The 27727-nt window shown below is 35.1% G+C and overlaps 1 protein-coding gene across 2 annotated transcripts in view; it reads left to right on the top strand.

Annotated features, from left to right (window-relative positions):
• The window catches only part of NUP62CL (nucleoporin 62 C-terminal like), an 80699-nt gene that overhangs the window by 34825 nt on the left and 18147 nt on the right, over positions 1 to 27727 (top strand). For both annotated transcript variants that reach the window (XM_061178478.1, XM_061178477.1), the window contains 5 exons: positions 9739 to 9889; positions 10148 to 10197; positions 10342 to 10476; positions 12177 to 12288; positions 15819 to 15885. In XM_061178478.1, the coding sequence (XP_061034461.1) occupies positions 9739 to 9889; positions 10148 to 10197; positions 10342 to 10476; positions 12177 to 12288; positions 15819 to 15885 (515 nt within the window). The remainder of the gene's footprint in view (positions 1 to 9738; positions 9890 to 10147; positions 10198 to 10341; positions 10477 to 12176; positions 12289 to 15818; positions 15886 to 27727) is intronic.

Raw genomic sequence — 27727 nt, 5'->3', positions numbered from 1 at the left:
ATTTTGACCAAATTCAACACCCATTTATGATAAAAACTGTCCAGAAAGTGGGCATAGAGGGAACCTACCTCAACATAATAAAGGCCATATATGACAAACCCACAGCAAACATCATTCTCAACGGTGAAAAACTGAAAGCATTTCCTCTAAGATCAGGAACGAGACAAGGATGTCCACTCTCACCACTATTATTCAACATAGTTCTGGAAGTCCTAGCCACGGCAATCATAGAAGAAAAAGAAATAAAAGGAATACAAATTGGAAAAGAAGAAGTAAAACTGTCACTGTTTGCAGATGACATGATACTATACATAGAGAATCCTAAAACTGCCACCAGAAAACTGCTAGAGCTAATTAATGAATATGGTAAAGTTGCAGGATACAAAATTAATGCACAGAAATCTCTTGCATTCCTATACACTAATGATGAAAAATCTGAAAGAGAAATTATGGAAACACTCCCATTTACCATTGCAACAAAAAGAATAAGATACCAAGGAATAAACCTACCTAGGGAGACAAAAGACCTGTATGCAGAAAACTATAAGACACTGATGAAAGAAATTAAAGATGATACCAACAGATGGAGAGATATACCATGTTCTTGGATTGGAAGAATCAACATTGTGAAAATGACTATACCACCCAAAGCAATCTACAGATTCAATGCAATCCCTATCAAATTACCAATGGCATTTTTTACGGAGCTAGAACAAATCTTCTTAAAATTTGTATGGAGACACAAAAGACCCCAAATAGCCAAAGCGGTCTTGAGGGAAAAAAACGGAGCTGGAGGAAGCAGACTCCCTGACTTCAGACTATACTACAAAGCTACAGTAATCAAGACAATATGGTACTGGCACAAAAACAGATACATAGATCAATGGAGCAAGATAGAAAGCCCAGAGATAAACCCACGCACCTATGGTCAAATAATCTATGACAAAGGAGGCAAAGATATACAATGGAGAAAAGACAGTCTGTTCAATAAGTGGTGCTGGGAAAAGTGGACAGCTACATGTAAAAGAATGAAATTAGAATACTCCCTAACACCATACAGAAAAATAAACTCAAAATGGATTAGAGACCTAAATGTAAGACTGGACACTATAAAACTCTTAGAGGAAAACATAGGAAGAACACTCTTTGACATAAATCACAGCAAGATCTTTTTTGATCCACCTCCTAGAGTAATGGAAATAAAAACAAAAATAAACAAATGGGACCTAATGAAACTTCAAAGCTTTTGCACAGCAAAGGAAACCATAAACAAGATGAAAAGACAGCCCTCAGAATGGGAGAAAATATTTGTAAACAAATCAACGGACAAAGGATTAATCTCCAAAATATATAAACAGCTCACTCAGCTCAATATTAAAGAAACAAACACTCCAATCCAAAAATGGGCAGAAGACCTAAATAGACATTTCTCCAAAGAGGACATACAGATGGCCACGAAGCACATGAAAAGATGCTCAACATCACTAATTATTAGAGAAATGCAAATCAAAACTACAATGAGGTATCACCTCACACCAGTTAGAATGGGCATCATCAGAAAATCTACAAACAAGAAATGCTGGAGAGGGTGTGGAGAAAAGGGAACCCTCTTGCACTGTTGGTGGGAATGTAAATTGATACAGCCACTATGGAGAACAATATGGAGGTTCCTTAAAAAACTAAAAATAGAATTACCATATGACCCAGCAATCCCACTACTGGGCATATATCCAGAGAAAACCGTAATTCAAAAAGACACATGCACCCAAATGTTCATTGCAGCACTATTTACAATAGCCAGGTCATGGAAGCAACCTAAATGCCCATCAACAGATGAATGGATAAAGAAGTTGTGGTACATATATACAATGGAATATTACTCAGCCATAAAAAGGAGCGAAATTGAGTCATTTGTTGAGACGTGGATGGACCTAGAGACTGTCATACAGAGTGAAGTAAGTCAGAAAGAGAAAAACAAATATCATATATTAACGCATGTATGTGGAACCTAGAAAAATGGTACAGATGAGCCAGCTTGCAGGGCAGAAGTTGAGACACAGATTTAGAGAACAGACATATGGACACCAAGGGGGGAAAACGGCAGTGGGGTGGGGATGGTGGTGTGCTGAATTGGGCGATTGGGATTGACATGTGTACACTGATGTGTATAAAATTGATGACTAATAAGAACCTGCAGTATAAAAAAACAAATAAACAAAACAAGTAATACTAAACTTTCATTGGGTTATTTGTATGGAAATATGTTAATATAAATGTTTCGGACATTACATGAAATTTCTAAAAATCTTATATGTTCTGGTATAATGTTATAAGTCATAATCCTAGTTATTACTTTAAAATGTACATCTCAGAAATAACTAATTTTCTTGTCAACTGCCTTATTATGAACTTTCATCAAATCTTTAACCGTGGTCATTTTTAAGTCTTTTGTCATTTACAGACAGTTCTGGGTGTACTCTGATGCTTTTGCAAATATGTTCCTATAAAAGGGTTTCATCTTCAAGAAATTCATGGAAAAGACTCTGACAAGTACAGGTTTCTGGTAACTGACTGTACTGCTGAACTGAATGAATAAGCATTTTCAGAACTCTAATGAAAAACTGATGAACTCATAAAAGTGCTCACAAAAGATCAAGATGAAAAAAATATTAATTACATGGGACTGAGTGAACTGATGAGGATGAGTATAATTTTTTTGACTTTCTGTTTGAATTAGAAAAAAAAAATCCCACAAGGACTCAGAGGCAAAGAATATAGAAATCAATTTTCACTGCAAAGTAAAGGAGCTGTTATAGTGGAGGATTACTGGACTGAATGTCAATATTATGACATAGTATGAGTGTGTTTCATGTTTGGTAATTGCAATCATTGTTGCTTTTGTTGTGGTCATCCATGTACAATGCTTGGTGTCAGTCTATTTATCTCTTGTAAAAATAAAATACAGTGTGTGTGTGTGGAAAAAAAAAAAAAGAAGGCATAGTTTGCTTGTACATCTTTAGAATAGTGTTTAAAAGTTAGGTAAATGACTCAGAATCGAGGAGCAGTTAGAGAAGGGATTTCTGTTGCTTAGGAAGTTGAGCAACGAAAAGGATACCATTGTCTTCTGAATACCATTATAATACAGTTATTACTATTGCTAATAATAGATAACATTTATTGTGCGATTACTATATGTTTAGAAATATGACAGTGCTTTACAACATCATACCATTTAATCCTCACAATAACCTTATGAGGTAGGTACTATTTTTGTTCTCATTTTATGGATGAGTAAACTGGAGCACATAAAGATTTTATAATCCACCTCTGGTCACACACTTGGTAATGGTTGAGCCAGGATTAAAATTCAGGTAGTCAAGCTCTAGAGCCTGTATTCTTACAGTTTATGACATGTTCATGTCTAATTATTTGGGGTTTTTTTTTACAACTTTATTGGAGTGTAATTGCTTTGCAGTGTTGTGTTAGTTTCTGCTGTACAACAAAGTGAATCAGCTATATATATACATATATCCCCATATCCCCTCCCTCTTGAGCCTCCCTCCGACCCTCCCTGTCCCACCCCTCTAGGTGGTCACAAAGCACCGAGGTGATCTCCCTGTGCTATGCAGCTGCTTCCCACTAGCTATTTATTTTACATTTGGTAGTGTATATATGTCCATGCCACTCTCTCACTTCGTCCCAGCTTACCCTTCCCCCACTGTGTCCTCAAGTCTGTTCTCTACATCTGCGTCTAATTAAACTTTTTATTTTGAGTTAACTGTAGATTCACATTTACTTCTAAGAAATAATACAAAAAATTCTACGTGTACTTAACCTAGTTTTCCCCAATAATAATATCTTGCGATACTATAGTACAATATCACATTCAGGGTACTGACATTGATATAGTCAAGATATAGAACAGTTCCATCACAACAAGGATCCCTCCTGTTTCCCTTTTATATCCACACTCGCTACCCTCTTCTCCTTTCCCTGAACCTGGGCAACAATTGCTCTGTTCTCCATTTCTATAACCTTGACATTTAAAGAAATGTCATACAAATGGAATCATACAGCACGTGATCTTTAGGGACTGTTTTTCCCACTAAGCATAGTTCCTTGAGATAAAGTTGTCATGTACATCAATAGTTTGTTCTTTTTTATTTCTCAGTAGTATTCCATGGTATTATAGATGTGCCATCATTTGTTTAACCATTCACCCATTGATGGACATCTAGGTTGTTTCCAGCTGGGGGCTATTATGAATAAAGCTGCTATGAACATTTGTGTACAGGTTTTTGGTGAACCTAAGTCTCATTTCTCTGGGGTAAATGCCCAGGTGTACAGTTGCTGGGTAGTATGGTAGTTGCAAATTTATTTTTTTAGGAAACTGTCGTAAATCTTTTCCAGAGTGGCTGTACCATTTTACCTGCCCAGGAGCAATGTATGAGAAATCCAGCTTGTCCAGATTCTTGCCAGGATTTGGTGTTGTCACTATTTTTTACTTTAGCCCTTCTAATAGATATGAAGTGATATCTCACTGTGGTTTTAATTTGCATTCCCCTGATGACTAATGATGTTGAACATCTTTTCATGTGTTTATCTGCCATCTGCATGTTTTCATTTGTGAAGTGTCTTTTCATATCTTTTGTCCATTTTCTACTTGAATTTGTTTTTTGACTGAGTTTTGAGAGTTTTATGTATTCTAGATACCTGCCCTTTGTCAGATATGTGGTTTACGAACATTTTTTCTAACTCTGTAATTTGTCTTTTCATCTTTTAAAGAGTATTTCACCAAACAAAACTTTTAATTGATGAGGTCTGATTTATCAATTTTTCCTTTAATGAATTGTGCTTTTAGTGTCAAGTTTAAGAACTCTTTGCCTAACCCTAGGTCCCAAAGATTTTCTCCTAATTTTTTTCTAAAAGTTTTATAGTTTTACATTTTATATTTAAGGTTGTGATCTACTCTGAGTTAATTTTTGTATAAAGTGTGTGGTTTAGATTGAGATTCTTTTTTTTTTTTTTGGGTCTATGGATGTCCAGTTTTTTCAGCATCATTTGTTGAAAGGCTATTTTCTTCCACTGAATGGCTCTTTCACCTTTGTCAAAAATCAATTGGACGTATTTGTGTCAAATGCTTTTTCTGCCTCAATTGATAGGATCTTTTAAGATTTTTGTTCTTTAGCTTCATGATATGGTGAAATATAGTCAATGATTTTCAAATGTTGAACCATCCTTGCATATGTGGAATAAATCCCACTTGGTCATGATGTATAATTTTTTAGTACATTTTTGGATTCAGTTTACTAGTATTTTGTTTGTGGGCTTTTGTATCCAAGTTCGTGAGAGATATTGGTCCATAGTTTTGTTTTCTTTCTTTTTTAAATTCTGTCTTTGGTTTTGATATCTGGATGTTACTAGACTTATAAGATGATCTGGGAAGTATTCCCTTCTCTTCTATTTTATAGAAGAAATTTTGTAAAATTTGTGTTAATTCACTAAAAGTTTGGCAGAATTCTCCAGTGAAACCCCTTTTTAAGGAGCTTTTAAATTATAAATCAATTTCTTTAGTGGTTCTAGGACTATTCAGGTCATGTTTCATCTTCCATGAGTTTTAGTAGTGTGTGGTTTTCAAGGAATTGGTCTGTTTCTTCTAAATTGTGGAATTTATGAGTGTAAAGTTGTTCATATTTCCTTTTTGTCCTTTTAATAGCTATAGGCATAGTCCCCTGTTTCATTTCTGATATTGGTGATTTGTAGCTTTCTTTTATCAATTTTATTCATCTTTTCCCAAAGGAGTAGCTTTTATTTCACTGATTATTCTCTATTATTTTCATTTTCAATTTCATTGACATCTACTCTTTATGAATTTCTGCCTTCTGATTGCATTGGTTTTATTTTGCTCTTTTTTCTTGAGGTATGAACTTAGATTATTGATTTGAGACATTTCCCCTTTTGTAATGTAAAGCATTTAGTGCTATAAATATCCTTCTTAGCACTGTGTTAGCTTTGTACTACATCTTCTATAATGTTGTATTTTCATTTTCATCCAGTTCTATGTACTTAAAAAATTTCCCTTGTGAATTCCTCTTTGACTCATAGATTATTTAGAAGTGTGTTAATATCCAAGTGTTTGGAAATTTTCTTGTTTTATTTTTAGATTGATTTCTAATTTGAGTCCATTATGGTTGGAGAGCATGTTCTGTATGATTACAGTTCTGATATATTTGTTCAGATTTGTTTTATGAGCGGGGATATGGTCTTTCTTGGTCAGTGTTCCATGAGCACCTAAAAATTGTTTTCTGCTCTTGGGTAGAGTGTTCTATATATGTCAATTAGACTCTGTTGCTTCACTGTATTTTCAGATCTGTATCCTTGCTGCTCTAGTGCTTCTTTTCAGTTGTGGAAAGTGGCTTTTTGAATTTCCCAACTGTAATTGTGGATTTGACTATTTTTCTCTTTAGCCCTATCAGTTTTGCTTCATGTATTTTGGGGTCCTGCTGTTTGGTTGGTACATATTCAGGGTCATTAGCTTTCCTGGTGCTTTAATTCCTTTATTACTATGTAATGTTCCTCTTTGACTCTGGCAATTTTCTTTGCTCTGAAATCAACTTTATCCGATATTAATATAGCCATTTATTTTTAACAATCTTGCATGTATATCTTTTTCCATCCTTTTACTTTCAACATGTGTTCTTGTATTTGAAGTGAGTTTCTTATAGACAGCATATTGATGGATCATAATTTTTATCCATTCTGCCAATCTCTCTCTGTTGGTTGGTATATTTAGCACATCTACATTTAAGGTAATTATTGATGTGTTAGGGCTTAAGTCTGCCATTTTACTATTTTGTTGTTGTTGTTTGTTACCTCTGTTTTTTGTTTTCTGTTTCTCTTTTTTTAAAACTTCCTGTGGGTTATTCAGACATTTTTTAGGTTTCCAGCTTGTTCTGTTTATAGTGCTTCTGAGTATATTGCTTTGTATAGTTTTCTTACTGATTGCTCTAGGTGTTGCAATATACATATGTAACTTATAACCATCTAGCCATAATGACATTTTACCACTTTGGGTAAAGTGTAGAAACTTTACTTCCATTTAGTTCCCTTTATGCTTCTTACCTTTTAAGTATAGTTGTCTCAGGTATTTCCTCTATGTACTTTGAACACCACATTCCATGGTGTTATACTTTTTGCTTCAACCATCAAATATGATTTATGAAACTCACGAGGGGTAGAATAGCCTATTATATTTACCCTTTTCCATCCATTTAGCTGTTCTTCTTTCCTTTATGAAATTCCATGCCTTCTTCTGTTTTCAGTTCCTTTCTGTTTAGCCAATCTTCAAGGGTAGGTTTGACAGCAACAAATTCTCTTTCGTTTACTTTGCATAAAAATATCTTTATATTCCCTTCATTTCTCAAGGACATTTTCACCAGATATAGCAGTTGTGGTCAACAGTTTTTTTCTTCAGTACTTGAAAAATGTTGTGACACTTGCTTTTAGCCTCTATGGTTTAAGATGAGAAATCTGCTGTCATTCGAATTAGGGTTCCATTTTAAGTGATGTGTTGTTTCTCTCTGGCTGCTTTCAAGATTTTTTTCTTTATTTTTAGTTTTCAGAAATTTAAGTATTATGTGTCTTAGTGTAGATTTCTTTGAATTATTCTCTTTGGGGTTTGCTCAGCTTCTTGAGTCTTTAGGTTTATATCTTTTGACAACTTTGGGAATTCTTCAACCTTTATTTTTCAGAATACTTTTTTAATCTCATTCTGTCTTTTTTTCTCTTTGTATAATTCTCTGATGATAAGTATGTTACCTCTTATTACCATCCTCCAGTTCCTTGAGATTTTTTTCATTTTTTGTCTCTATTTTCTCTCTGCTGTTCTGTAAGTTCTATTAATTTATCCTCAAGTTCACTGATTCTGTTCTCTGTCATCTCCACTCTAGTGTCAAACCCTTCAAGTGAGCATTTATTTCAGTTATTTTTCAATTCTTTAATTTCCATCTGATTGTTTTTCATAACTTCTATTTCTTTGCTGAGATTTTCTTTTTTTTCATTTGCTTCCCCAGACTTCATAATTGCTTGTTGGAACATTTTTTTGATGGTTGCTTTAAAATTCTTTTCAGATAATTCCAACATCAGATACCTCTCAACGTTGGGATCTCTAGGTTGTTTTCTTCTCTTTTGAGTTGTCATTTTCCTGGTTCTTGATATGATGGGTAATTTTCGATTGTATCCTGTACATTTTATCTATTATGTTAGGAGATCTTGGTCCTATTTAAATCTTTGTTAATTAGGGAATCCTTTTGTTAAGGTGTGGTGCAAGAGTTGGGTACGTTTGTATGTTCAGCTTCCCACTGGACCCTGCCTACACCACCTCAGCCAAAGTGGTGCAGTGACTCACACTGCCTCAGTGCAGATGAAAGGTGTGGAAGTTCAGTTCCCCCTCCGCCCTGCAGACTCATTCCCCATGAAAGTGGGGGCATTGCATCGTACTACTTCATTGCCTCTGGTGGGGTTATAAGCTCAACTCCCATCTGGGCCCCAGGGCTCCCAGAACAAGAGGAAGCGGGGGACTAACTCGTATTGCTTAGTTGCTGCAGAATTTCAGCTTCCTATTGGGCCCCACTGACACAGGAGGAGGGGGGAAGCAAGATGTCAACTACTCTGCCTCATATCACTTCATTCAGCCTCATTGATGGTAGGTTGGTATGGAAGCTTAGCTCACTACTGGGTCCCACTGACATAGGCTCTGGGAGAAGGGGCACAGAATGCTGGCCCTGCTTTGCCCTGCCTCAGTCAGTCTTGATTTTTCCAGTGGGTATAGAGGTTAAGCTCTCCACTTAGCCTTGCTGACATAGGGGTGGTGGGAGGTGGAGTCCTTATTAGCCCGAGTTGCATTACCTTGTTCAGTCTCAATGATGCCAGGTGGGTACACAGGTTCAGGTCTCCATTGCCCGCCACTGACACTGAAGACAAGGGGTGAAGCCTCATGGTAACTAACACTGTCTCGCTCTGCCTTGTTAAGTCTTGTTGCTGCTGGGTGGGGATTTAGGTTCAGCTTATCACTGGACCTCGCCAACAATACCCTGGTGGGGGAATTGGAACACTGCCTGCCTCTGCTGGGCTGGGAATTGATGATCACCTCTCCACCCAGCCCTCCTGACACTGCCCCAGCAGGGAATCAGAGCATTGCCTGGTTCCGCCAGTCCCTTGATGGAAAATAAGGTACCTGTTCAGCCTATTTGATACCACCTGGTAGGGGAATCAAAGTTCCCCTTAGTTCTGCCCAGTGGAGGGTGGAAGATCAGCTGCCTACTCTGTCATGGATACTGCTTAGATGGGGAATGGATCACTTTGACTAAGAGCTGAGGGGAGAGGGAATCCCGTGTCTTTGGCCGCATAAATGCAGAATGGAGCTTACATCATGCTGAGTTGAGGGAGAAGGAAGGGAGCAGGTTGTGGCAGACTTTAGCTGTTCTTACGGAAATTTAGTAGATATCTTAATAAATCTTTATTTGCTGTATTCCCCTAAGATAATTTCCAGAGAGTTTGAATGGTTGTTTTTAAAATAATCTTTACCAGTTATGGTGGTTTTGTTGGCGAGCAGGTCTGAGAAACTCCTCATGTGCTGTTTTCTTCTCTAAGTCCTCATATGTTGTACTAAAGTATAAAAAAATCTGATCATACTTTTGAAAGTATGATCATATGATCATACTGTATCCTTTTTTTTAGTGAAATCATAACTCCTGTGATGACATATGGTCAGCTGGATGGTCTGATAAACAAATGGAGCCTTGAGTTAGAGGATCAAGAGAAATGCTTTCTTCACCAGGTCTCCCAGCTCAATGCTTGGGACTATACATGTATTGAGAATGGTGAGAAGGTAAGAAGATATTCTCATTAATCTACCTGCATTGTACAAGTATTTTCAGATGAACACAGGAGAATAGACCTGTGTTTAGTGGTTAATTTTTCCTTCCAATATTGGTGATAAACTTAAAAATATTTTCTTTAGGTAATAAGTGCCCTGAATTAGGAACTCTTTCATACTTGAAGTGTATGTGAGAAAAAAAAATACTGCTTTAAAATTACAATGTAAATTCAAATATTTACACTATTGTATTCTTATTTTCCTTTATAGATTATTGCTTTACATGGAGAAGTGCAAAAGGTGAAACTGTATCAGAAAAGGTAGAATCTTAGATTCCCTAGGTTGAAAGATTAAAGATCTGTTTCTTTGTCCAGTTGTTTTTCCTTGTTATAGTTTATTGACATTTATTTTGTCACTCCAAATTCCTTTCGTCAGCCCTTCTATTGACTTGTTTTTTTTTTCAGGCTGGAACAAGAATTGGATTTTATCCTGTCACAGCAGAAAGAACTAGAAGATCTCTTGACCCTTTCAGAGGAGTCTGTAAAGGACCAGAGTGGGTCTGTTTATCCACAGCATACAGATGAGGAGCGTGAGAAGACGTAAGCAACTGAATAAAGATTGAGGAATGGGGCAGGACTTAGCTACCAAAAAAGGGAAAAAATAGTATTGAAAGGCAGGGAATAAAAAAATTGGTAGAAAAGTGCAAGTTCTGGTAGTTGCCATTTATCACCTTATTTGACTATTTTCTGTTTATCTTTTCAGGATGCTTGAAAATGAAGTAATCATTCTGGCAATTTTGTTTTATAGCAGTTTGTACACTGTTATTAATCTGAAGCTTATACATGACCACTTATATAAAGTTTTTATATTTGTCAAATTTGTTCTTAAATCAGAAATACCAATTTTATATATGTGGTGTCATGATACTGTGGAATATTTATGATCTCCTATTTATACTGACTCTTTTAAACCTAATGTTCCTTCAGTTGCTTCAGTGATAAATCCATTTCCTATTTTAAAGGCAATTTGTTAATCTCGGGGGCAAACTGCATGGCTTTTAAACATTGAATGATTTCGTCAATGTCTTGGGCTGGATATATTTTATTTGTGTGTGATTCAGTCTTTACCTTTGGTCAATATATTGCCAATGTTCCCACAGTAACTTTATCTCTTTGGAACTGAGATTTGTTAATCAGGCCAAATTATAAAATGCTGTTAGGAGAACTTGTATGAATGGCTACATAAACTAGATTGAGAATAAATCTGACTCATTTTATCAATGGCTTATTAGTGAGTCAAGACTGAGCTTATTTTTTAAAACCTTGCAAATTAGCTTTTTTGTAGGTGCATAAAATGTGGTAAGTACAGCTAATCTGCATGGACCCTAGTTCTGTTTCTGCTTTTGTATTTCAGCCTTTGTGAATCTTTCTTTCCTTTGCATTGACTATTCTATGCATTCTATCATTTTTTTTTTGGAAACATAGATTTACATTTTCAGCCATGAGATCCTAACTGTAGGTTGAAGAAATAATTGAAACATTAGGTTCTTTCCAATTGCTTTTAGGTAGTCAGATTTACATTGTGTTGGAATCTTCACTAGAATCTTCAACAATCTAGGCAACCAATTACCTATAAGTACTTTGGAACAGAAAAGCAGTAGATGGTTATCAATAAATCTAATTGAATTATTTAATATTTATAGAAGTTAAGATTGAAAAATCCTCTGGTCACTTTAATTCTTATAAACATTCATTGACTAGGTTAAGAGTGTGTGTGTGTGTGTGTGTGTGTGTGTGTGTGTGTGTGTGCGCGCACAAATAGTTGGGGTGGAAATCTTGAGAATTTAGCCAACTAATCAATTTGTTGTGAACTTAGCAGATTTATCTGCCTTTGATTATTGTGAATCTCATTTCTTAAAATATCTTTTGTTGGATGATGGAGTATATTTGTATAAGGTTTTACTTTGAAAATTTATGTATTCAAAATTGTTGAAGACATCTCAGCATTCACTAAATATTGCTAAACACCAAATAACTTCTCACATATCTAAGTGACCTATGGGTTTATTCTGATACCTAAAAAGAGGGTAAATAGGTGACTGTAAAAATGACAAGATGGGTAAAAGCCTTCACCTATGGAGTCTTTTTAGAATATGGCCATGAATGCTACATCCATTAAAATGAGAAGGTAGGGGAACTGGGGCAAATCCAGTTGGCGGTATCATTCTTTGTATGTCAGTAACAGTGCATAGTGGAGAAAACATTTCTGGTTAATCCCTTTATTTTACCTACCTTTTCAGTTACAAGTTAGCAGAAGATGTAGATGCTCAGCTGAAACGAATGGCCCAAGATCTCAAGGACATTACTGAGTACCTGAATACATTTGGAAGTCCTGCTGATACTACTGACCCGGTGTGTTAACTGCTTTATCTATTTAGGCAACCAGAATTTAGTATGAAATTAGCATTCTGTGGTTCCTTTAGCTAGTTACCTTCTCCTGTCCACTGTAGTGCTCCTTACCTGCCTCCAGAGATATGGAGCTTTTGGGTGTAGTTAGTGGGGCAGGAAATATTTAGGAGCAGAAAAGGTTGTGAGTTTTTTGTGGTTATTCCCAGGAGGGTAAAAAAAATTACTGTTCTCCCAAAATTTTCAGGATTTTTTCTCTGTTCTTCCTATAAGTATGTCCTTGTTCTTATTTTTCTGTTCACTTACTTGTTAGCTAGTTTATTCTTCCTTTTACATATTAATCTATATATTCATATAACTGTAAGTGTGTGTATATATACATATATATGTATGTATATACATGTTTGAGTCTGTTAGGTATATCCAGGCAATCCTTAACTTATAATTAGGATATATCTCAATTATATATACTTATCAACTACGAGACTTAAAAATATATTTTTCCATAGATATTTGTTAAGTATGCTTATTAGGTTTCCACCTGCCTTGTGGAATCCTAGTTAACTCATAATGTAACTTTATTGTAACATGAGAAAATACAGCCGAGGCTCCAATTAGAGAGTTGAGATTTTTGAGTTAATTTGGAGGTAAGGAAGGACTGGTTTATTTTCCTTTTTCTATACTCTAATTAAAGAGCTTATTTCCTCAACCTTTCCCTATTGTCTTAGCTGCTAAATGGAGTCCTCCTTTTCCCCTCTCCCACCCCATGGCAGTGACGGTAAGAGGAATCTCCCATTGTGGGAGCTTCCATTGTACTTTCTATCAGTTGATTATAATTAGGAGTGGAGCCAGGAGCTGGATAGGCGAGGATGAATGACCTATCTGTAAGTAGTAATTATTCTTTAGTGAGCTCTTTGTCAATTATACATAGACAGTTCTTTATCTATATGCATATTACTAGCTTTTTTAATTAGAAAGAGAGCATGGTATAGTTGAGAAAGCACTAGAACTTTATTCAAGTCACTTAATCTCCCTGGGTCTTGGCTCCTTTTGCAGAATGTCAAGGGTGAACTAAATGATCTTGAAGTCTCCTCCAGCTATAAAAATTATGCCATTCCCTACTTTGGGTGAATCTAAAATTGAATAATTACAAACATAAATTAGTCTGGGATTATACATGCTACCATCTTCCTGTGTTCACGCAGATGCAGGAGTTGACAATATAGGTTTTCTTTTTAGTGAAAGATTAGATCACCATTGCAATTCTAAAATTCAAAATTGTTTCATTGTCATAGAACTTTGATGCATAGATAAATACATGCAGACTTAGACATGAAGCAGAGCTGATGTCTAATCTCTCTGTGTTGAATTAATATAAAATGAGTGTTCTGAACAGAGCAAGTAAAAGGAGACTGTAATCCCATCCTTATCCTTTTTCTCTGCTTAGCCTTGGATTGTTTTATTTTATTTTAATAGTGGGGAGTAAATGATTTGAGTCTTTTGTTTTTGTTTTTACTGGCAAGGGTGACTGAGATGTTTAAGATGAGTGAATTAAAGGATAATTGCTTCTTGATAGCAGGACAAAAGAAGCAAGAGATCAGCAACAATTCATTTCTTTTCTCAGATAGCATAAATCATTGGACAGGAAGCAGAGAAAACATTTGTTGAACAATAATATTCTTGTAGATAATTAAGTGTAACCAGATCAACAGAGCTTTGTTATTGTGGGCCATACACCAGGGTAGAAAAATAGCAAGTATGTTCAACAGTATTCACGATGATGAGACTTACCTGTTTATTTTCACCATTTTTGAGGGGAGATAGGAAAGACCACCTAATTTCTAAAATTTTTATTAAGCAGGTGCGTATTATGGTATATGATATTCAGCCACATATTTTTATAAAAATTCATTGTTCCTACTACAAATTATATTTCTGTTTGTTATATTAAGATACACTAAATTTGCTGTTTTTATTACATACTGTTTAAGTGTGGTAACATTTTCATTTCTTCTTGTTTTCAGTATTATCCTGGACTTTGCCAGAATATTTGTCAAAAGTGTTCTAACATTTTTAAAAGGTTTAGTACTTTTGTTACAAAGTTAATGCATATGCTTATTCCATGTATTAAGCTTGGGAAATATGGAAATCTGTAAAGAAAAGTAAAACACCTGTGTTACCAGTACTATGCTAATATATTAGTTTATTTCTTCCAACTATTTTTGCTATGCTGGTAAAAATACTTATTTTCTTTTAAATAACTTCGGAAACATACCTATATAAAGTTTTGAATTCTGTCTTCATTTAATATTCTTTCATAGTATTTTCCCAAAATTTTAACCATTCTTTGAAAATATGGTTTTAATGACTCTATAATATTTCATTAGAGATGACTTTACCATAATATATTTAATCATTTTTTATTGATGGAGCTATTGTTTCAAATTTTTACCATTGTGAAATTAACCTGTAATGACCAGTTGTATGTTTAGATTTCATTATTTCCTCTGGATAGATTTCTAGAAGTAGAATATACTGAGTTAAAAGGTACAAATGTTTTAAAACTTTGGTATATATTGCAAAAATTTACATTTTGAAGGGCTGGGTCAATTTATATTACCATAGGCTGTATATGAATGTACCTATTTCCCCCACACACTTGACAACTGAGTATTACCATTTATTAAAAATTGCTGTTTGGAAATCTTGCCACTTGTGACAACATGGATGGACCTTGAGGGCATTATGCAAAGTAAAATAAGTCAGATAGAGAAAGACAAATACCATATGATCTCACTTATATATGGAATTTGAGAACAAAAACTAAAACTAAACCAAGCTCAGAGATACACAGAACAGATTGGTGGTTGCCAGCGGGTGGAGGTAGGTGGTGGGCAAAATGGCTGAAGGGGGTCAAAAAGTACAAACTTCTAGTTATAAAATAAATAAGTCATGGTGGCTATAGTTAATAATAATACTGTATTATATATTTGAAAATTGATAAAAGAATAGATTGGAAAAGTCCTCATCACAAAAAAAAAATTTTTTTTGTAACTGTATGGTGGATGTTAACTAGACTTAATGTAGTGATCATTTCACAATATATACCAATATCAAATCATTACTGTATATACCTGAAACTAATATAATGTTACATATGTCAGTTATACCTCAATAAAAAAGTTGATTTTGTTGACAGAAGGTAATATTTTAAAAAATATTATATGAATTTCTTGTCCTGTCAAATGTCTCTTAATGTTCTTTACTTACTTTTGTACTATAGAAGTCAGTTTTTTATTGAATTGTAGGAATTGAATTCTTGACAGTTACAAAATAGATTGAACTAATATATAGATGTAATGAACATTACAAATATAAAATAGCAAAAAAAAACATGCAATTAATATTTAGCACATTCTCAGTCAATTTCTTACCAGAAGAAATGAAAATAACTTCCTAATTTCAATTTTTTATGTTTATTTTTTATTTACCATATCAGAATAATCATAATCTAAAAATCTTGTGTGTGTTTTTAGCTCCAGCAGATCTGCAAAATTCTGAATGCTCATATGGACTTTCTACAATGGATTAATCAGACTTCAGGTGGGAGTTTATTTGTACCCCAAGTTATCTGTAAGTAGAAAATGTGATACAAGTCAGGCTTTGTGCACCATGACCACACTCAAATAAGAGCTCAGTTGTAGGGGTATTATTTAACACATGGTATGTCTATATTAATTCTGAAGAACTGTAATTGCTTATTTTATAAAATGAAACACAGGAAGGATAAACTAGAAACTGATGAAAATAAGGGATGTTTAGGAATGAGGTGGAGGAGATAGAGATAGAAACAGTACTTCTGTGAGTATACCTTTTTATGTAATTTTGACTTCTGGACCATATAAAAGTTTAAATACTCAAAAATTTAAATTAAGCCAAAAATAATGGAAAGAAAGACAAATGCTAAAATTGAATACAAAATGAAAACAAATAAACCTGTGTAACTAATCTATAACATAAACATGCAGCTCAGATAACTTTTGTACATAGTGTTCTTGATGATGCATCCTTGCTAGGATGTAATCTTAATGATAAAAAGAACTGCAAAGAAATCTTAAGCTATCTTAATAAGTTTATTGTTAGTTTCAGAATTATACTATGTATTATATATGCATGTGGTATAATAATATTACTACCATTATATATATTATAGTAGAAAGCAAATGCACGAGTATATTGATAATAGAAACCAAGATTTTCATTGAAAGATAAAAGAGATATATTTTTCTTCCTTTCATATTTTTATTATAAATTTGAATTGCAAACATCAGTATGAATTCCTATTTCCCTTTTCTGTACGTGGAAGGGGCCAAGAAGCAATGACACGCCCTGATAGCAGTGAGCACATCTAACACCTAGATCTCGGTTTCTAAATACCATTACGATTAAAAGGAACCTTGGAGAAATATCTGATCTCAGGTCTCAGGCAGGGAAAGTACAGGGTGAGTTTGGCACTTTTCATGCCAGAAAACAAAGATTGTTCAACGACTTATGAAATTATATCAGGATACAAGATTGTGCTTTAATGGGCTTCTACTGGCCAAATCAGGTTTCAACAACAAAAAGAATAATGACAGTGATGGATTATAACACATTGAGGGAGAAAAACCTCATGAGTCCACAGTGATACTCCAAAAGAAAAAAAAGAGAGAGAGAGAAACGGAAGGTACAGAGAAAAGTCTTTATAGAAGCATGGCAGCTAATAATTATAGAAGGAACGATAGGATTAGAGAACCACCATTAAAAACACTTTCAACATAATACATTTATTAAGCTTTCCCTGATCTTGAGTACTCGGCCTCATTTATAAAATGTTTCAACTGTCAGTCATTTCTTGGCAGAAAAAATATACTAGCAGGAAATGAACCAAATATAAATTGCAAGTTACTGAATTTTTTAAAAAAATTTATTTAGGTATAATTTATATACCTCATTTTAATTTAATTTATATACACTCATTTTAATTGTACAATTTAATGAGAAAGCCGCCATGTTGTAACCCCAGCTCAATGATTGAATGATTCAGGCAAGGGTCATCAAAGGATGCTAAAACCATTGAATTTAAGATTGTTGGGGAACAGGATATTTGCATAGTCTCAAAAATATTACTCTACACATTACTTAAAAATTACAAAGAGCAAATGTACCTTTGCAACAGTGCTGACAAGTACCACTTCAATCAAGTGATCAAATTTAATATCACCAATAGTGGGATAACGACATTGTTTGCCTCTTTTTTTAAAAAAAAATTTTATTTATTTATTTATTCTTGGCTGTGCTGGGTCTTCGTTTCCGCACGAGGGCTTTCTCCAGTTGCAGCAAGCGGCGGCCACTCTTCATCGCGGTGCGCGGGCCTCTCACTATCATGGCCTCTCCTGTTGCGGAGCACAGGCTCCAGACGCGCAGGCTCAGTAGTTGTGGCTCACGGGCCCAGTTGCTCCGTGGCATGTGGGATCTTCCCAGACCAAGGCTCGAACCCGTGTCCCCTGCATTGGCAGGCAGACTCTCAACCACTGCGCCACCAGGGAAGCCCTTGTTTGCCTCTTGATCTGACATGAGAAGTGCACAATATCCCATATGTAGTATTCTTTTTAAAAATGTTTAACCTGAGTCTAATATTAAGAAAATAATCAGACATTCTATGTGTGAGACATTCTGGAAGATAATGTAGTGTTCTTACCAAAAATGTTTAACTGAATCAAGTCACAAGAAAATAATCAGTCTATGCGTGAGACATTCTGAAAGATAATTGGCTTGGACTCTTGAAAAATCAGTCATGGGAAACCAAAAAATTCAAAACAAAAAAATTAAGGGGATTTTGTAGATTAAAAGAAATATAACAATCAAGTCTACCATGTTAACTTTGATTAGATACTGGATTAAAGCCAAGAAGACATTATTTAGAACAATTGGGGAAATTGAATTTGGACTACACATTAAATATTAAGGAATTTTTTATCTTCTCATATGTCTTACTGTGGTTATGTAGGAAAATATTTTTATTCTTAGAAGCTGCATGCTACGTTATTTAGAGAAGTGTCATATCTCTAGTTCTGTTTCAAGTGGTTCAACCAAAATCATTTGTGAAGAGAAAAAGATGGAGCGATTTGTGGCAAAATGGTAACAGTGGGTTAATCCAGGAAAAGGGTATATAAGTTTGTGACTTTTACTATTCTCTCAACTTTTTAATAGATTTAAAATAAAAATTGGTGGAAAGTGATTTTTATAGACTTTTGCCTAAATATGGAATATATTGAGACCTCAGTAATTGAGACAAATGGGGGCTAGTTAGCCAATCAGAGTTACTACTTTTAAAGATGTAGTATGAAAATAATACAAATCTTGTTTGGCTTTATAGATTCCTCATTCTCTACATTAATAGAGGTCATCAACCACGAACTTCTTCTGCTTCTTTACCTTCCAAACATACCTATATCATCATCATCCATCTTTACTTCTTTCTTTCCTGTGTTCTATTCCTTTCTAAACTGTGTTTTGAATCATCAGAGGGAGATTAAGTTCTATATTGCTTTAGTATTAATTACCTGAGGGGGAGAGGTTTCTGAGTCAGACAGATATGGATTCAAGTCAAGGTATTACTACTTAATAGTTATGTGACCTTAATTGTTACTTAATCTCTCTGAGTCTGTATCCTTATTTTAAAAATGAGGGCTAATATTTACCTTTTAGGGCTTTTGTAAGGATTAAAGGAAGCAAAATTGAACTTTCCTTGAGCAGTGCCTGGCCCATGGTTGGTGGTCAGTAAATGACAGCAGCAGAACTGGTTGTCAGAGTTTACTGTATATAGGAGGGGCAGGGTGGGGAGAAGGACAAGAAGGGTCATATGGTTCAAAAGGTAGCTATTAAGTGAGTCTAGAGAAAGCAGTTCCGCATAGATTATCATTGAAAACCACTTACCTAGAGAAGTTGTTAAGAACAGCTGAGATGTGGGAGAATGTCAGTGGCTAGAAAACACTGAGGAATGAGATCATACAAAGTTTGACTCAGTTGTATTCCTCTCTGTTGCATATTTTCCTACAATGAGCAATGCTTCTTGGATAGAGTTGGGGGGATGTCAAAATGTAATTAGGTAAAGAAAGATTATAGTGATTTTTTTTTCTCTTGGCTGAGATCCTCCTTGTCATAAATGAAATCTCAAGGCTCTCAGCCAGTGTTTTCCTACTAATAAAATTAAGGTTGTTAGTGCTACAAAGAACTTACTTTATTATGTAAATGAAGAAACTGTGGTTCAGAGAGGTTAAATGACTTCCCTAAGAACACACAGTTAATTAGTGGCAGAGCTAGGACCGGAATCTAAATTTCCTAATTATCAGAACAGTATTCTTTCTGCTGGTATGCTCTTAAAACAATTCTAATGTAGGCATCACTGGATATAAAAACAAATCTTAATCATTTACATAACAATAGAGGACATGGGTTTTCAAAGTATGATAATGGTAGTACTTGAGTAGGATGTAAGTTCTAGGTGTCTGGGTAAAGTTTCAGTCAACACAGGGTAAAAAGGGTAAGACAATGGAGAGTAATGATTACTTGGAGTTACTTTTCTGCTAAAATTTGAGTTGAGCTGGAGGGGCATGAGAGCTCATACAGGTTCCCAAATGAGACAGGGAAGCCACGATAATGGAAAAAAGCCTGGTGATTCTTGATACTGTGGGCTCCTTTTTTGCTGTTCCCACGAGGAAACTTTCCTTTTCATATCAGGAAAAGACATGATCAAGGAATGGAGAGTGGCAGGATTTAACTATGCTAAGAGAAGGGTTTTTTTGTTGTTGGTTTATTTTACTTTTTAATAATTAAGGGGTCATGTCTGCTGAAATGGTCTATGGACTGAGAAGTTTTAAGGTTAAACTTCTCAATGAGTCTCTTTATTCACATCCAAATAATAGTTATAAAAAAACTAATACATGTGCTATTTTAACAATAGAAATAATGTAATTTTTTTAATTAAAGAGAAATCTCTAACAGTAAGGTTTGTTTTAAATAAAAATGATTTTAGAGCTCTACCCAACACCAGAGCCTCCCATCAAGCCTCTTAGATAGCCTCAACCACCAGAGGGCAGACAGCAGAAGCAAGAAAAACTATAATCCTGCAGCCTGTGGAACAAAAACCACATTCACAGAAAGATAGACAAGATGAAAAGGCAGAGGGCTATATACCAGATGAAGGAACAAGATAAAACCCCAGAAAAACAACTAAATGAAGTGGAGATAGGCAACCTTCCAGAAAAAGAATTCAGAATAATGATAGTGAAGATGATCCAGGACCTCGGAATAAGAATGGAAGCAAACATCGAGAAGATGCAAGAAATGTTTAACAAAGGCCTAGAAGAATTAAAGAACAAACAAACAGAGATGAACAATACAATAACTGAAATGAAAACTACACTAGAAGGAATCAATAGCAGAATAACTGAGGCAGAAGAACGGATAAGTGACTTGGAAGAAAGAATGGTGGAATTCACTGCTGCAGAACAGACTAAAGAAAAAAGAATGAAAAGAAATGAAGACAGCCTAAGAGACCTCTGGGACAACATTAAACGCAACAACATTCACATTATAGGGGTCCCAGAAGGAGAAGAGAGAGAGAGAGGACCAGAGAAAATATTTGAAGAGATTATAGTCGAAAACTTCCCTAACATGGGAAAGGAAATAGCCACCCAAGTCCAGGAAGCGCAGCGAGTCCCATACAGGATAAACCCAAGGAGACACATGCCGAGACACATAGTAATCAAATTGGCAAAAATTAAAGACAAAGAAAAATTATTGAAAGCAGCAAGGGAAAAACGACAAATAACATACAAGGGAACTCCCATAAGGTTAACAGCTGATTTCTCAGCAGAAGCTCTACAAGCCAGAAGGGAGTGGCATGATATACTTAAAGTGATGAAAGGGAAGAACCTACAACCAAGATTACTCTACCCGGCAAGGACCTCATTCAGATTTGATGGAGAAATCAAAAGCTTTACAGACAAGTAAAAGCTAAGAGAATTCAGCACCACCCAACCAGCTCTACAACAAATGCTAAAGGAACTTCTCTAAGTGGGAAACACAAGAGAAGAAAAGGACCTACAAAAACAAACCCAAAACAATTAAGAAAATGGTCATAGGAACATACATATCGATAATTACCTTAAACGTGAATGGATTAAATGCTCCAACCAAAAGACACAGGCTTGCTGAATGGATACAAAAACAAGACCCTTATATATGCTGTCTACAAGAGACCCACTTCAGACCAAGGGACACATACAGACTGAAAGTGAGGGGATGGAAAAAGATATTCCATGCAAATGGAAATCAAAAGAAAGCTGGAGTAGCTATACTCATATCAGATAAAATAGACTTTAAAATAAAGTGTTACAAGAGACAAGGAAGGACACTACATAATGATCAAGGGATCAAACCAAGAAGAAGATATAACAATTATAAATATATATGCACCCAACATAGGAGCACCTCAATACATAAGGCAACTGCTAACAGCTATAAAAGAGGAAATCGACAGTAACACAATAATAGTGGGAGACTTTAACACCTCACTTACACCAATGGACAGATCATCCAAAATGAAAATAAATAAGGAAACAGAAGCTTTAAATGACACAATAGACCAGATAGATTTAATTGATATTTATAGGACATTCCATCCAAAAACAGCAGATTACACTTTCTTCCCAAGTGCGCACGGAACATTCTCCAGGATAGATCACATCTTGGGTCACAAATCAAGCCTCAGTAAATGTAAGAAAATTGAAATCATATCAAGCATCTTTTCTGACCACAACGCTATGAGATTAGAAATGAATTACAGGGAAAAAAACGTAAAAAACACAAACACATGGAAGCTAAACAATACGTTACTAAATAGCCAAGAGATCACTGAAGAAATCAAAGAGGAAATCAAAAAATACCTAGAGACAAATGACAATGAAAACACGACAATCCAAAACCTATGGGATGCAGCAAAAGCAGTTCTAAGAGGGAAGTTTATAGCTATACAAGCCTACCTAAAGAAACAAGAAAAATCTCAAGTAAACAATCTAACCTTCCACCTAAAGGAACTAGAGAAAGAAGAACAAACCCAAAGTTAGCAGAAGGAAAGAAATCATAAAGATCAGAGCGGAAATAAATGAAATAGAAACAAAGAAAACAATAGCAAAGATCAATAAAACTAAAAGCTGGTTCTTTGAGAAGATAAACAAAATTGATAAGCCATTAGCCAGACTCATCAAGAAAAAGAGGGAGAGGACTCAAATCAATAAAATTAGAAATGAAAACGGAGAAGTTACAACAGACACCACAGAAATACAAAGCACCCTAAGAGACTACTACAAGCAACTCTATGCCAATAAAATGGACAACCTGGAAGAAATGGACAAATTCTTAGAAAGGTATAACCTTCCAAGACTGAACCAGGAAGAAACAGAAAATATGAACAGACCAATCACAAGTAATGAAATTGAAACTGTGATTAAAAATCTTCCAACAAACAAAAGTCCAGGACCAGATGGCTTCACAGGTGAATTCTATCAAACATTTGGAGAAGAGCTAACACCCATCCTTCTCAAACTCTTCCAAAAAATTGCAGAGGAAGGAACACTCCCAAACTCATTCTATGAGGCCACCATCACCCTGATACCAAAACCAGGCAAAGATACTACAAAAAAAGAAAATTACAGGCCAATATCACTGATGAACATAGATGCAAAAATCCTCAACAAAATACTAGCAAACAGAATCCAACAACACATTAAACGTATCATACACCACGATCAAGTGGGATTTATCCCAGGGATGCAAGGATTCTTCAATATATGCAAATGAATCAATGTGATACACCATATTAACAAATTGAAGAAGAAAAACCATATCATCATCTCAATAGATGCAGAAAAAGCTTTTGACCAAATTCAACACCCATTTATGATAAAAACTGTCCAGAAAGTGGGCATAGAGGGAACCTACCTCAACATAATAAAGGCCATATACGACAAACCCACAGCAAACATCATTCTCAACGGTGAAAAACTGGAAGCATTTCCTCTAAGATCAGGAACGAGACAAGGATGTCCACTCTCACCACTATTATTCAACATAGTTTTGGAAGTTCTAGCCACGGCAATCAGAGAAGAAAAAGAAATAAAAAGAATCCAAATTGGAAAAGAAGAAGTAAAACTGTCAGTGTTTGCAGATGACATGATACTATACATCGAGAATCCTAAAAATGCCACCAGAAAACCACTAGTGCTAATCAATGAATTCGGTAAAGTTGCAGGATACAAAATTAATGCACAGAAATCTCTTGCATTCCTATACACTAATGATGAAAAATCTGAAAGAGAAATTATGGAAACACTCCCATTTACCATTGCAACAAAGAATAAAATACCTAGGAATAAACCTACCTAGGGAAACAAAAGACCTGTATGCAGAAAACTATAAGACACTGATGAAAGAAAGATGATACCAACAGATGGAGAGATATACCATGTTCTTGGATTGGAAGAATCAATATTGTGAAAATGACTGTACTACCCAAAGCAATCTACAGATTCAATGCAATCCCTATCAAATTACCAATGGCATTTTTTACTGAACTAGAACAAATCATCTTAAAATTTGTATGGAGACACAAAAGACCCAGAATAGCCAATGCAGTCTTGAGGGAAAAAAACGGAGCTGGAGGAATCAGGCTCCCTGACTTCAGACTATACTACAAAGCTACAGTAATCAAGACAATATGGTACTGGCACAAAAACAGAAACATAGATCAATGGAACAAGATAGAAAGCCCAGAGATAAACCCACGCACCTATGGTCAACTAATCTATGACAAAGGAGGCAAAGATATATACAATGGAGAAAAGACAGCCTCTTCAATAAGTGGTGCTGGGAAAACTGGACAGCTACATGTAAAAGAATGAAATTAGAACCCTCCCTAACACCATACACAAAAATAAACTCAAAATGGATTCGAGACCTAAATGTAAGACCGGACACTATAAAACTCTTAGAGGAAAACATAGGAAGAACACTCTTTGACATAAATCACAGCAAGATCTTTTTTGATCCACCTCCTAGAGTAATGGAAATAAAAACAAAAATAAACAAATGGGACCTAATGAAACTTCAAAGCTTTTGCACAGCAAAGGAAACCATAAACAAGATGAAAAGACAACCCTCTGAATGGGAGAAAATATTTGCAATTTAATCAACGGACAAAGGATTAATCTCCAAAATATATAAACAGCTCACTCAGCTCAATATTAAAGAAACAAACAACCCAATCCAAAAATGGGCAGAAGACCTAAATAGACATTTCTCCAAAGAAGACATACAGATGGCCAAGAAGCACATGAAAAGATGCTCAACATCACCAATTATTAGAGAAATGCAAATCAAAACTACAATGAGGTATCACCTCACACCAGTTAGAATGGGCATCATCAGAAAATCTACAAACAAGAAATGCTGGAGAGGGTGTGGAGAAAAGGGAACCCTCTTGCACTGTTGGTGGGAATGTAAATTGATACAGCCACTATGGAGAACAGTATGGAGGTTCCTTAAAAAACTAAAAATAGAATTACCATATGACCCAGCAATCCCACTACTGGGCGTATACCCAGAGAAAACCATAATTCAAAAAGACACATGCACCCCAATGTTCATTGCAGCACTATTTACAATAGCCAGGTCATGGAAGCAACCTAAATAAATGCCCATCGACAGACGAATGGATAAAGAAGTTGTGGTGCATATATATAATGGAATATTTCTCAGCCATAAAAAGGAACGAAATTGAGTCATTTGTTGAGATGTGGATGGATCTAGAGACTGTCATACAGAGTGAAGTAAGTCAGAAAGAGAAAAACATATATCGTATATTAATTAACACATGTATGTGGAACCTAGACAAATGGTACAGATGAGCCGGTTTGCAGGGCAGAAGTTGAGACACAGATGTAGAGAACAGACATATGGACACCAAGGGGGGAAAACTGCAGTGGGGTGGGGATGGTGGTGTGCTGAATTGGGCGATTGGGATTGACATGTATACACTGATGTGTATAAAATTGATGACTAATAAGAACCTGCAGTATAAAAAAACAAAGAAAACAACTAATACTAAACTTTCATTGGGTCATTTGTATGGAAATATATTAATATAAATGTTTCAGACATTAAAAAAAATGATTTTCAAGCCAAAATCTCTATCTTGGAAGGTTTCTGGGAAATATTTTTATGATTTGATATCTTTAATGACAGTACAAATTTTTTTCTGCTATAAAACATAACTGTTACGCTATGTACTTAACTTAAAAATCAGCTTATCTTTAAAAGTGATTTGAAAATCATACACTATGGTTTATATATGTTAAAATATTACACTGTCCAATCAACCTTTCAATATCTATGAGTAAACAGAGAACCAGGCCCCTTTCTTCCTCTAACCTATGTAGAACTGACTGATGGAACCAAACAAGGAAGAGATAAGTTTAAGAGTATTGAATTAAGGGAGTGTCTGAACATGTACTGCTATTGACCAGTTTTTAAATTTGATATTTATCCATTTTTTAACATTTTCTATGCCTCTTTTCCTCATGATTAATATAGCTAATTGAGAGTTAATAGTAACTATAGTCAAATACTAGTTCCCTCTCTTGTCTTTCTCTTTATACAAATTTACTGCATTATTTCGAGGTTGGCTTGATGGCAATGCTGCAATCACACATCTGTCTTCTCAGTTGGCAGTCATTGAAACTGCAGCAACTCCAGCTCTGCTGGGACCACTTATGACAGAGTTGGTAGTCAATCTGAGCCAATTTGTTATTCATTTTAAATATATGGAGCTACTTCTTTTAGAGGAGGGAGGTAGGACTGAAGGGTAGGCGTTTTTTGTTTCTTCATATACCAAACCTTGTCATGTCTGTTAATATTTATCAAACACCATAATAAAGGGATGGGCAGTGGAAAATCTTATGCAAGTCATTATTTGAAAGTTCCTTGAGTATTTTCATGGCATTTGTTTCTTTCATGAAGTGTCCGAAAGCTTCATGACTAAAATTTATTTCATCCATAATCATTGCAGTCTCCTATGGGTTAGAACCCCATGATTATTTAATAGCTGCTCACAACATTTAGACTGCTATTTATGGCAGAAGGAGAAGAATCTTCAGAGTAACTGAAAATGCCATAAGGAATTTTGTGATATTTCTACAATATAGTTCTATTAGCAGTGGTCTGTGAACACCTTATTTATTCTTGGCATAAAACATACTTAGTCGTCTAGCGTGACTCTACTAACTTGCATAAAACGCCTTCAGGATCATTTTAGAGAAGCAGCTTTTTGTGATATGTCATAATCATACTTCATTTTTACCCAATGTTAATATTTATTGTTTGAGGGATTCTTTTAAATTAGATTTTTCAGGGCTGGGCATGTTGTTATCTTTTTTTAAAAAATTGAGGTATATTTGACATATAGCATTATATTAGTTTCAGGTACACAGCATGATTCAATATTTGTATATACTGCCAAACTATCACCACAATAAGCCTAGTCAACATCCATCACCTTACACAGATAGAAAAAAAAATTGTTTTTCTTGCAGTGAGAACTTTTAAGATCTACTCTCTTAGCAACTTTCAAATATGCAATACAGTATTATTAACTATAGTTACCATGCTGTATTTTTTAAGAAGCTTTGGTCCAGATAAGAAATGCTTTAAAAAATTTTTTTATTAATTACTTTCAGCCCTCTCATATCTGAAGAGTATCTAATGCCGAGATGCCAAAAGATGCCTTTGGATTCCAATCAAAGTGTCTTCTTCCTAGTTCATCTTCTAGAATAGAATCTGATTTACTGATTGAGCTGGTTTCTTTTACCTCTTCTTTTTCTGAAATTCTTTGGGAAATCTTGGTGACATTGGTTGATCGATGAGGTCATCTCTTATGTTCTGGAGTATAATGTTCCACTTTAGATACTTGAGAGGCAAATGCTCTTGATCTGTCAGAGATGTGGCAACAACACAAAGACTCACTTTAAAGGTCTGTTAAGCTCAACAGAGACAGGTACTTACTTGCTTCTTCCCATTGCAGTTAACTGAACGGTATTTTATTTCTTTCCATTGTTTAATGAGCTACCTGCTCATCTCTGCTCCTCTTTACAGACAAAATAGATTTATTGTCACACCATTGTTCCTTAATTCTAAAGAATTTCTTGTAGGTTAGATTAGGATACTGAGATTAAAAATGATCAAGACTTCAGCTTCTGTTAGGAAAGAGTGCGTGATGGTTAACATTCTCAGAGCTCCTCTTACCAAACTTCCTTTCTATATGTAAATCCAGATTTGAAATACACTC

The sequence above is a fragment of the Eubalaena glacialis genome, chromosome X (assembly GCF_028564815.1).
Source record: "Eubalaena glacialis isolate mEubGla1 chromosome X, mEubGla1.1.hap2.+ XY, whole genome shotgun sequence".
Classification (NCBI taxonomy): domain Eukaryota; kingdom Metazoa; phylum Chordata; class Mammalia; order Artiodactyla; family Balaenidae; genus Eubalaena; species Eubalaena glacialis.
This window is presented reverse-complemented; position numbering and strand designations above follow the sequence as displayed.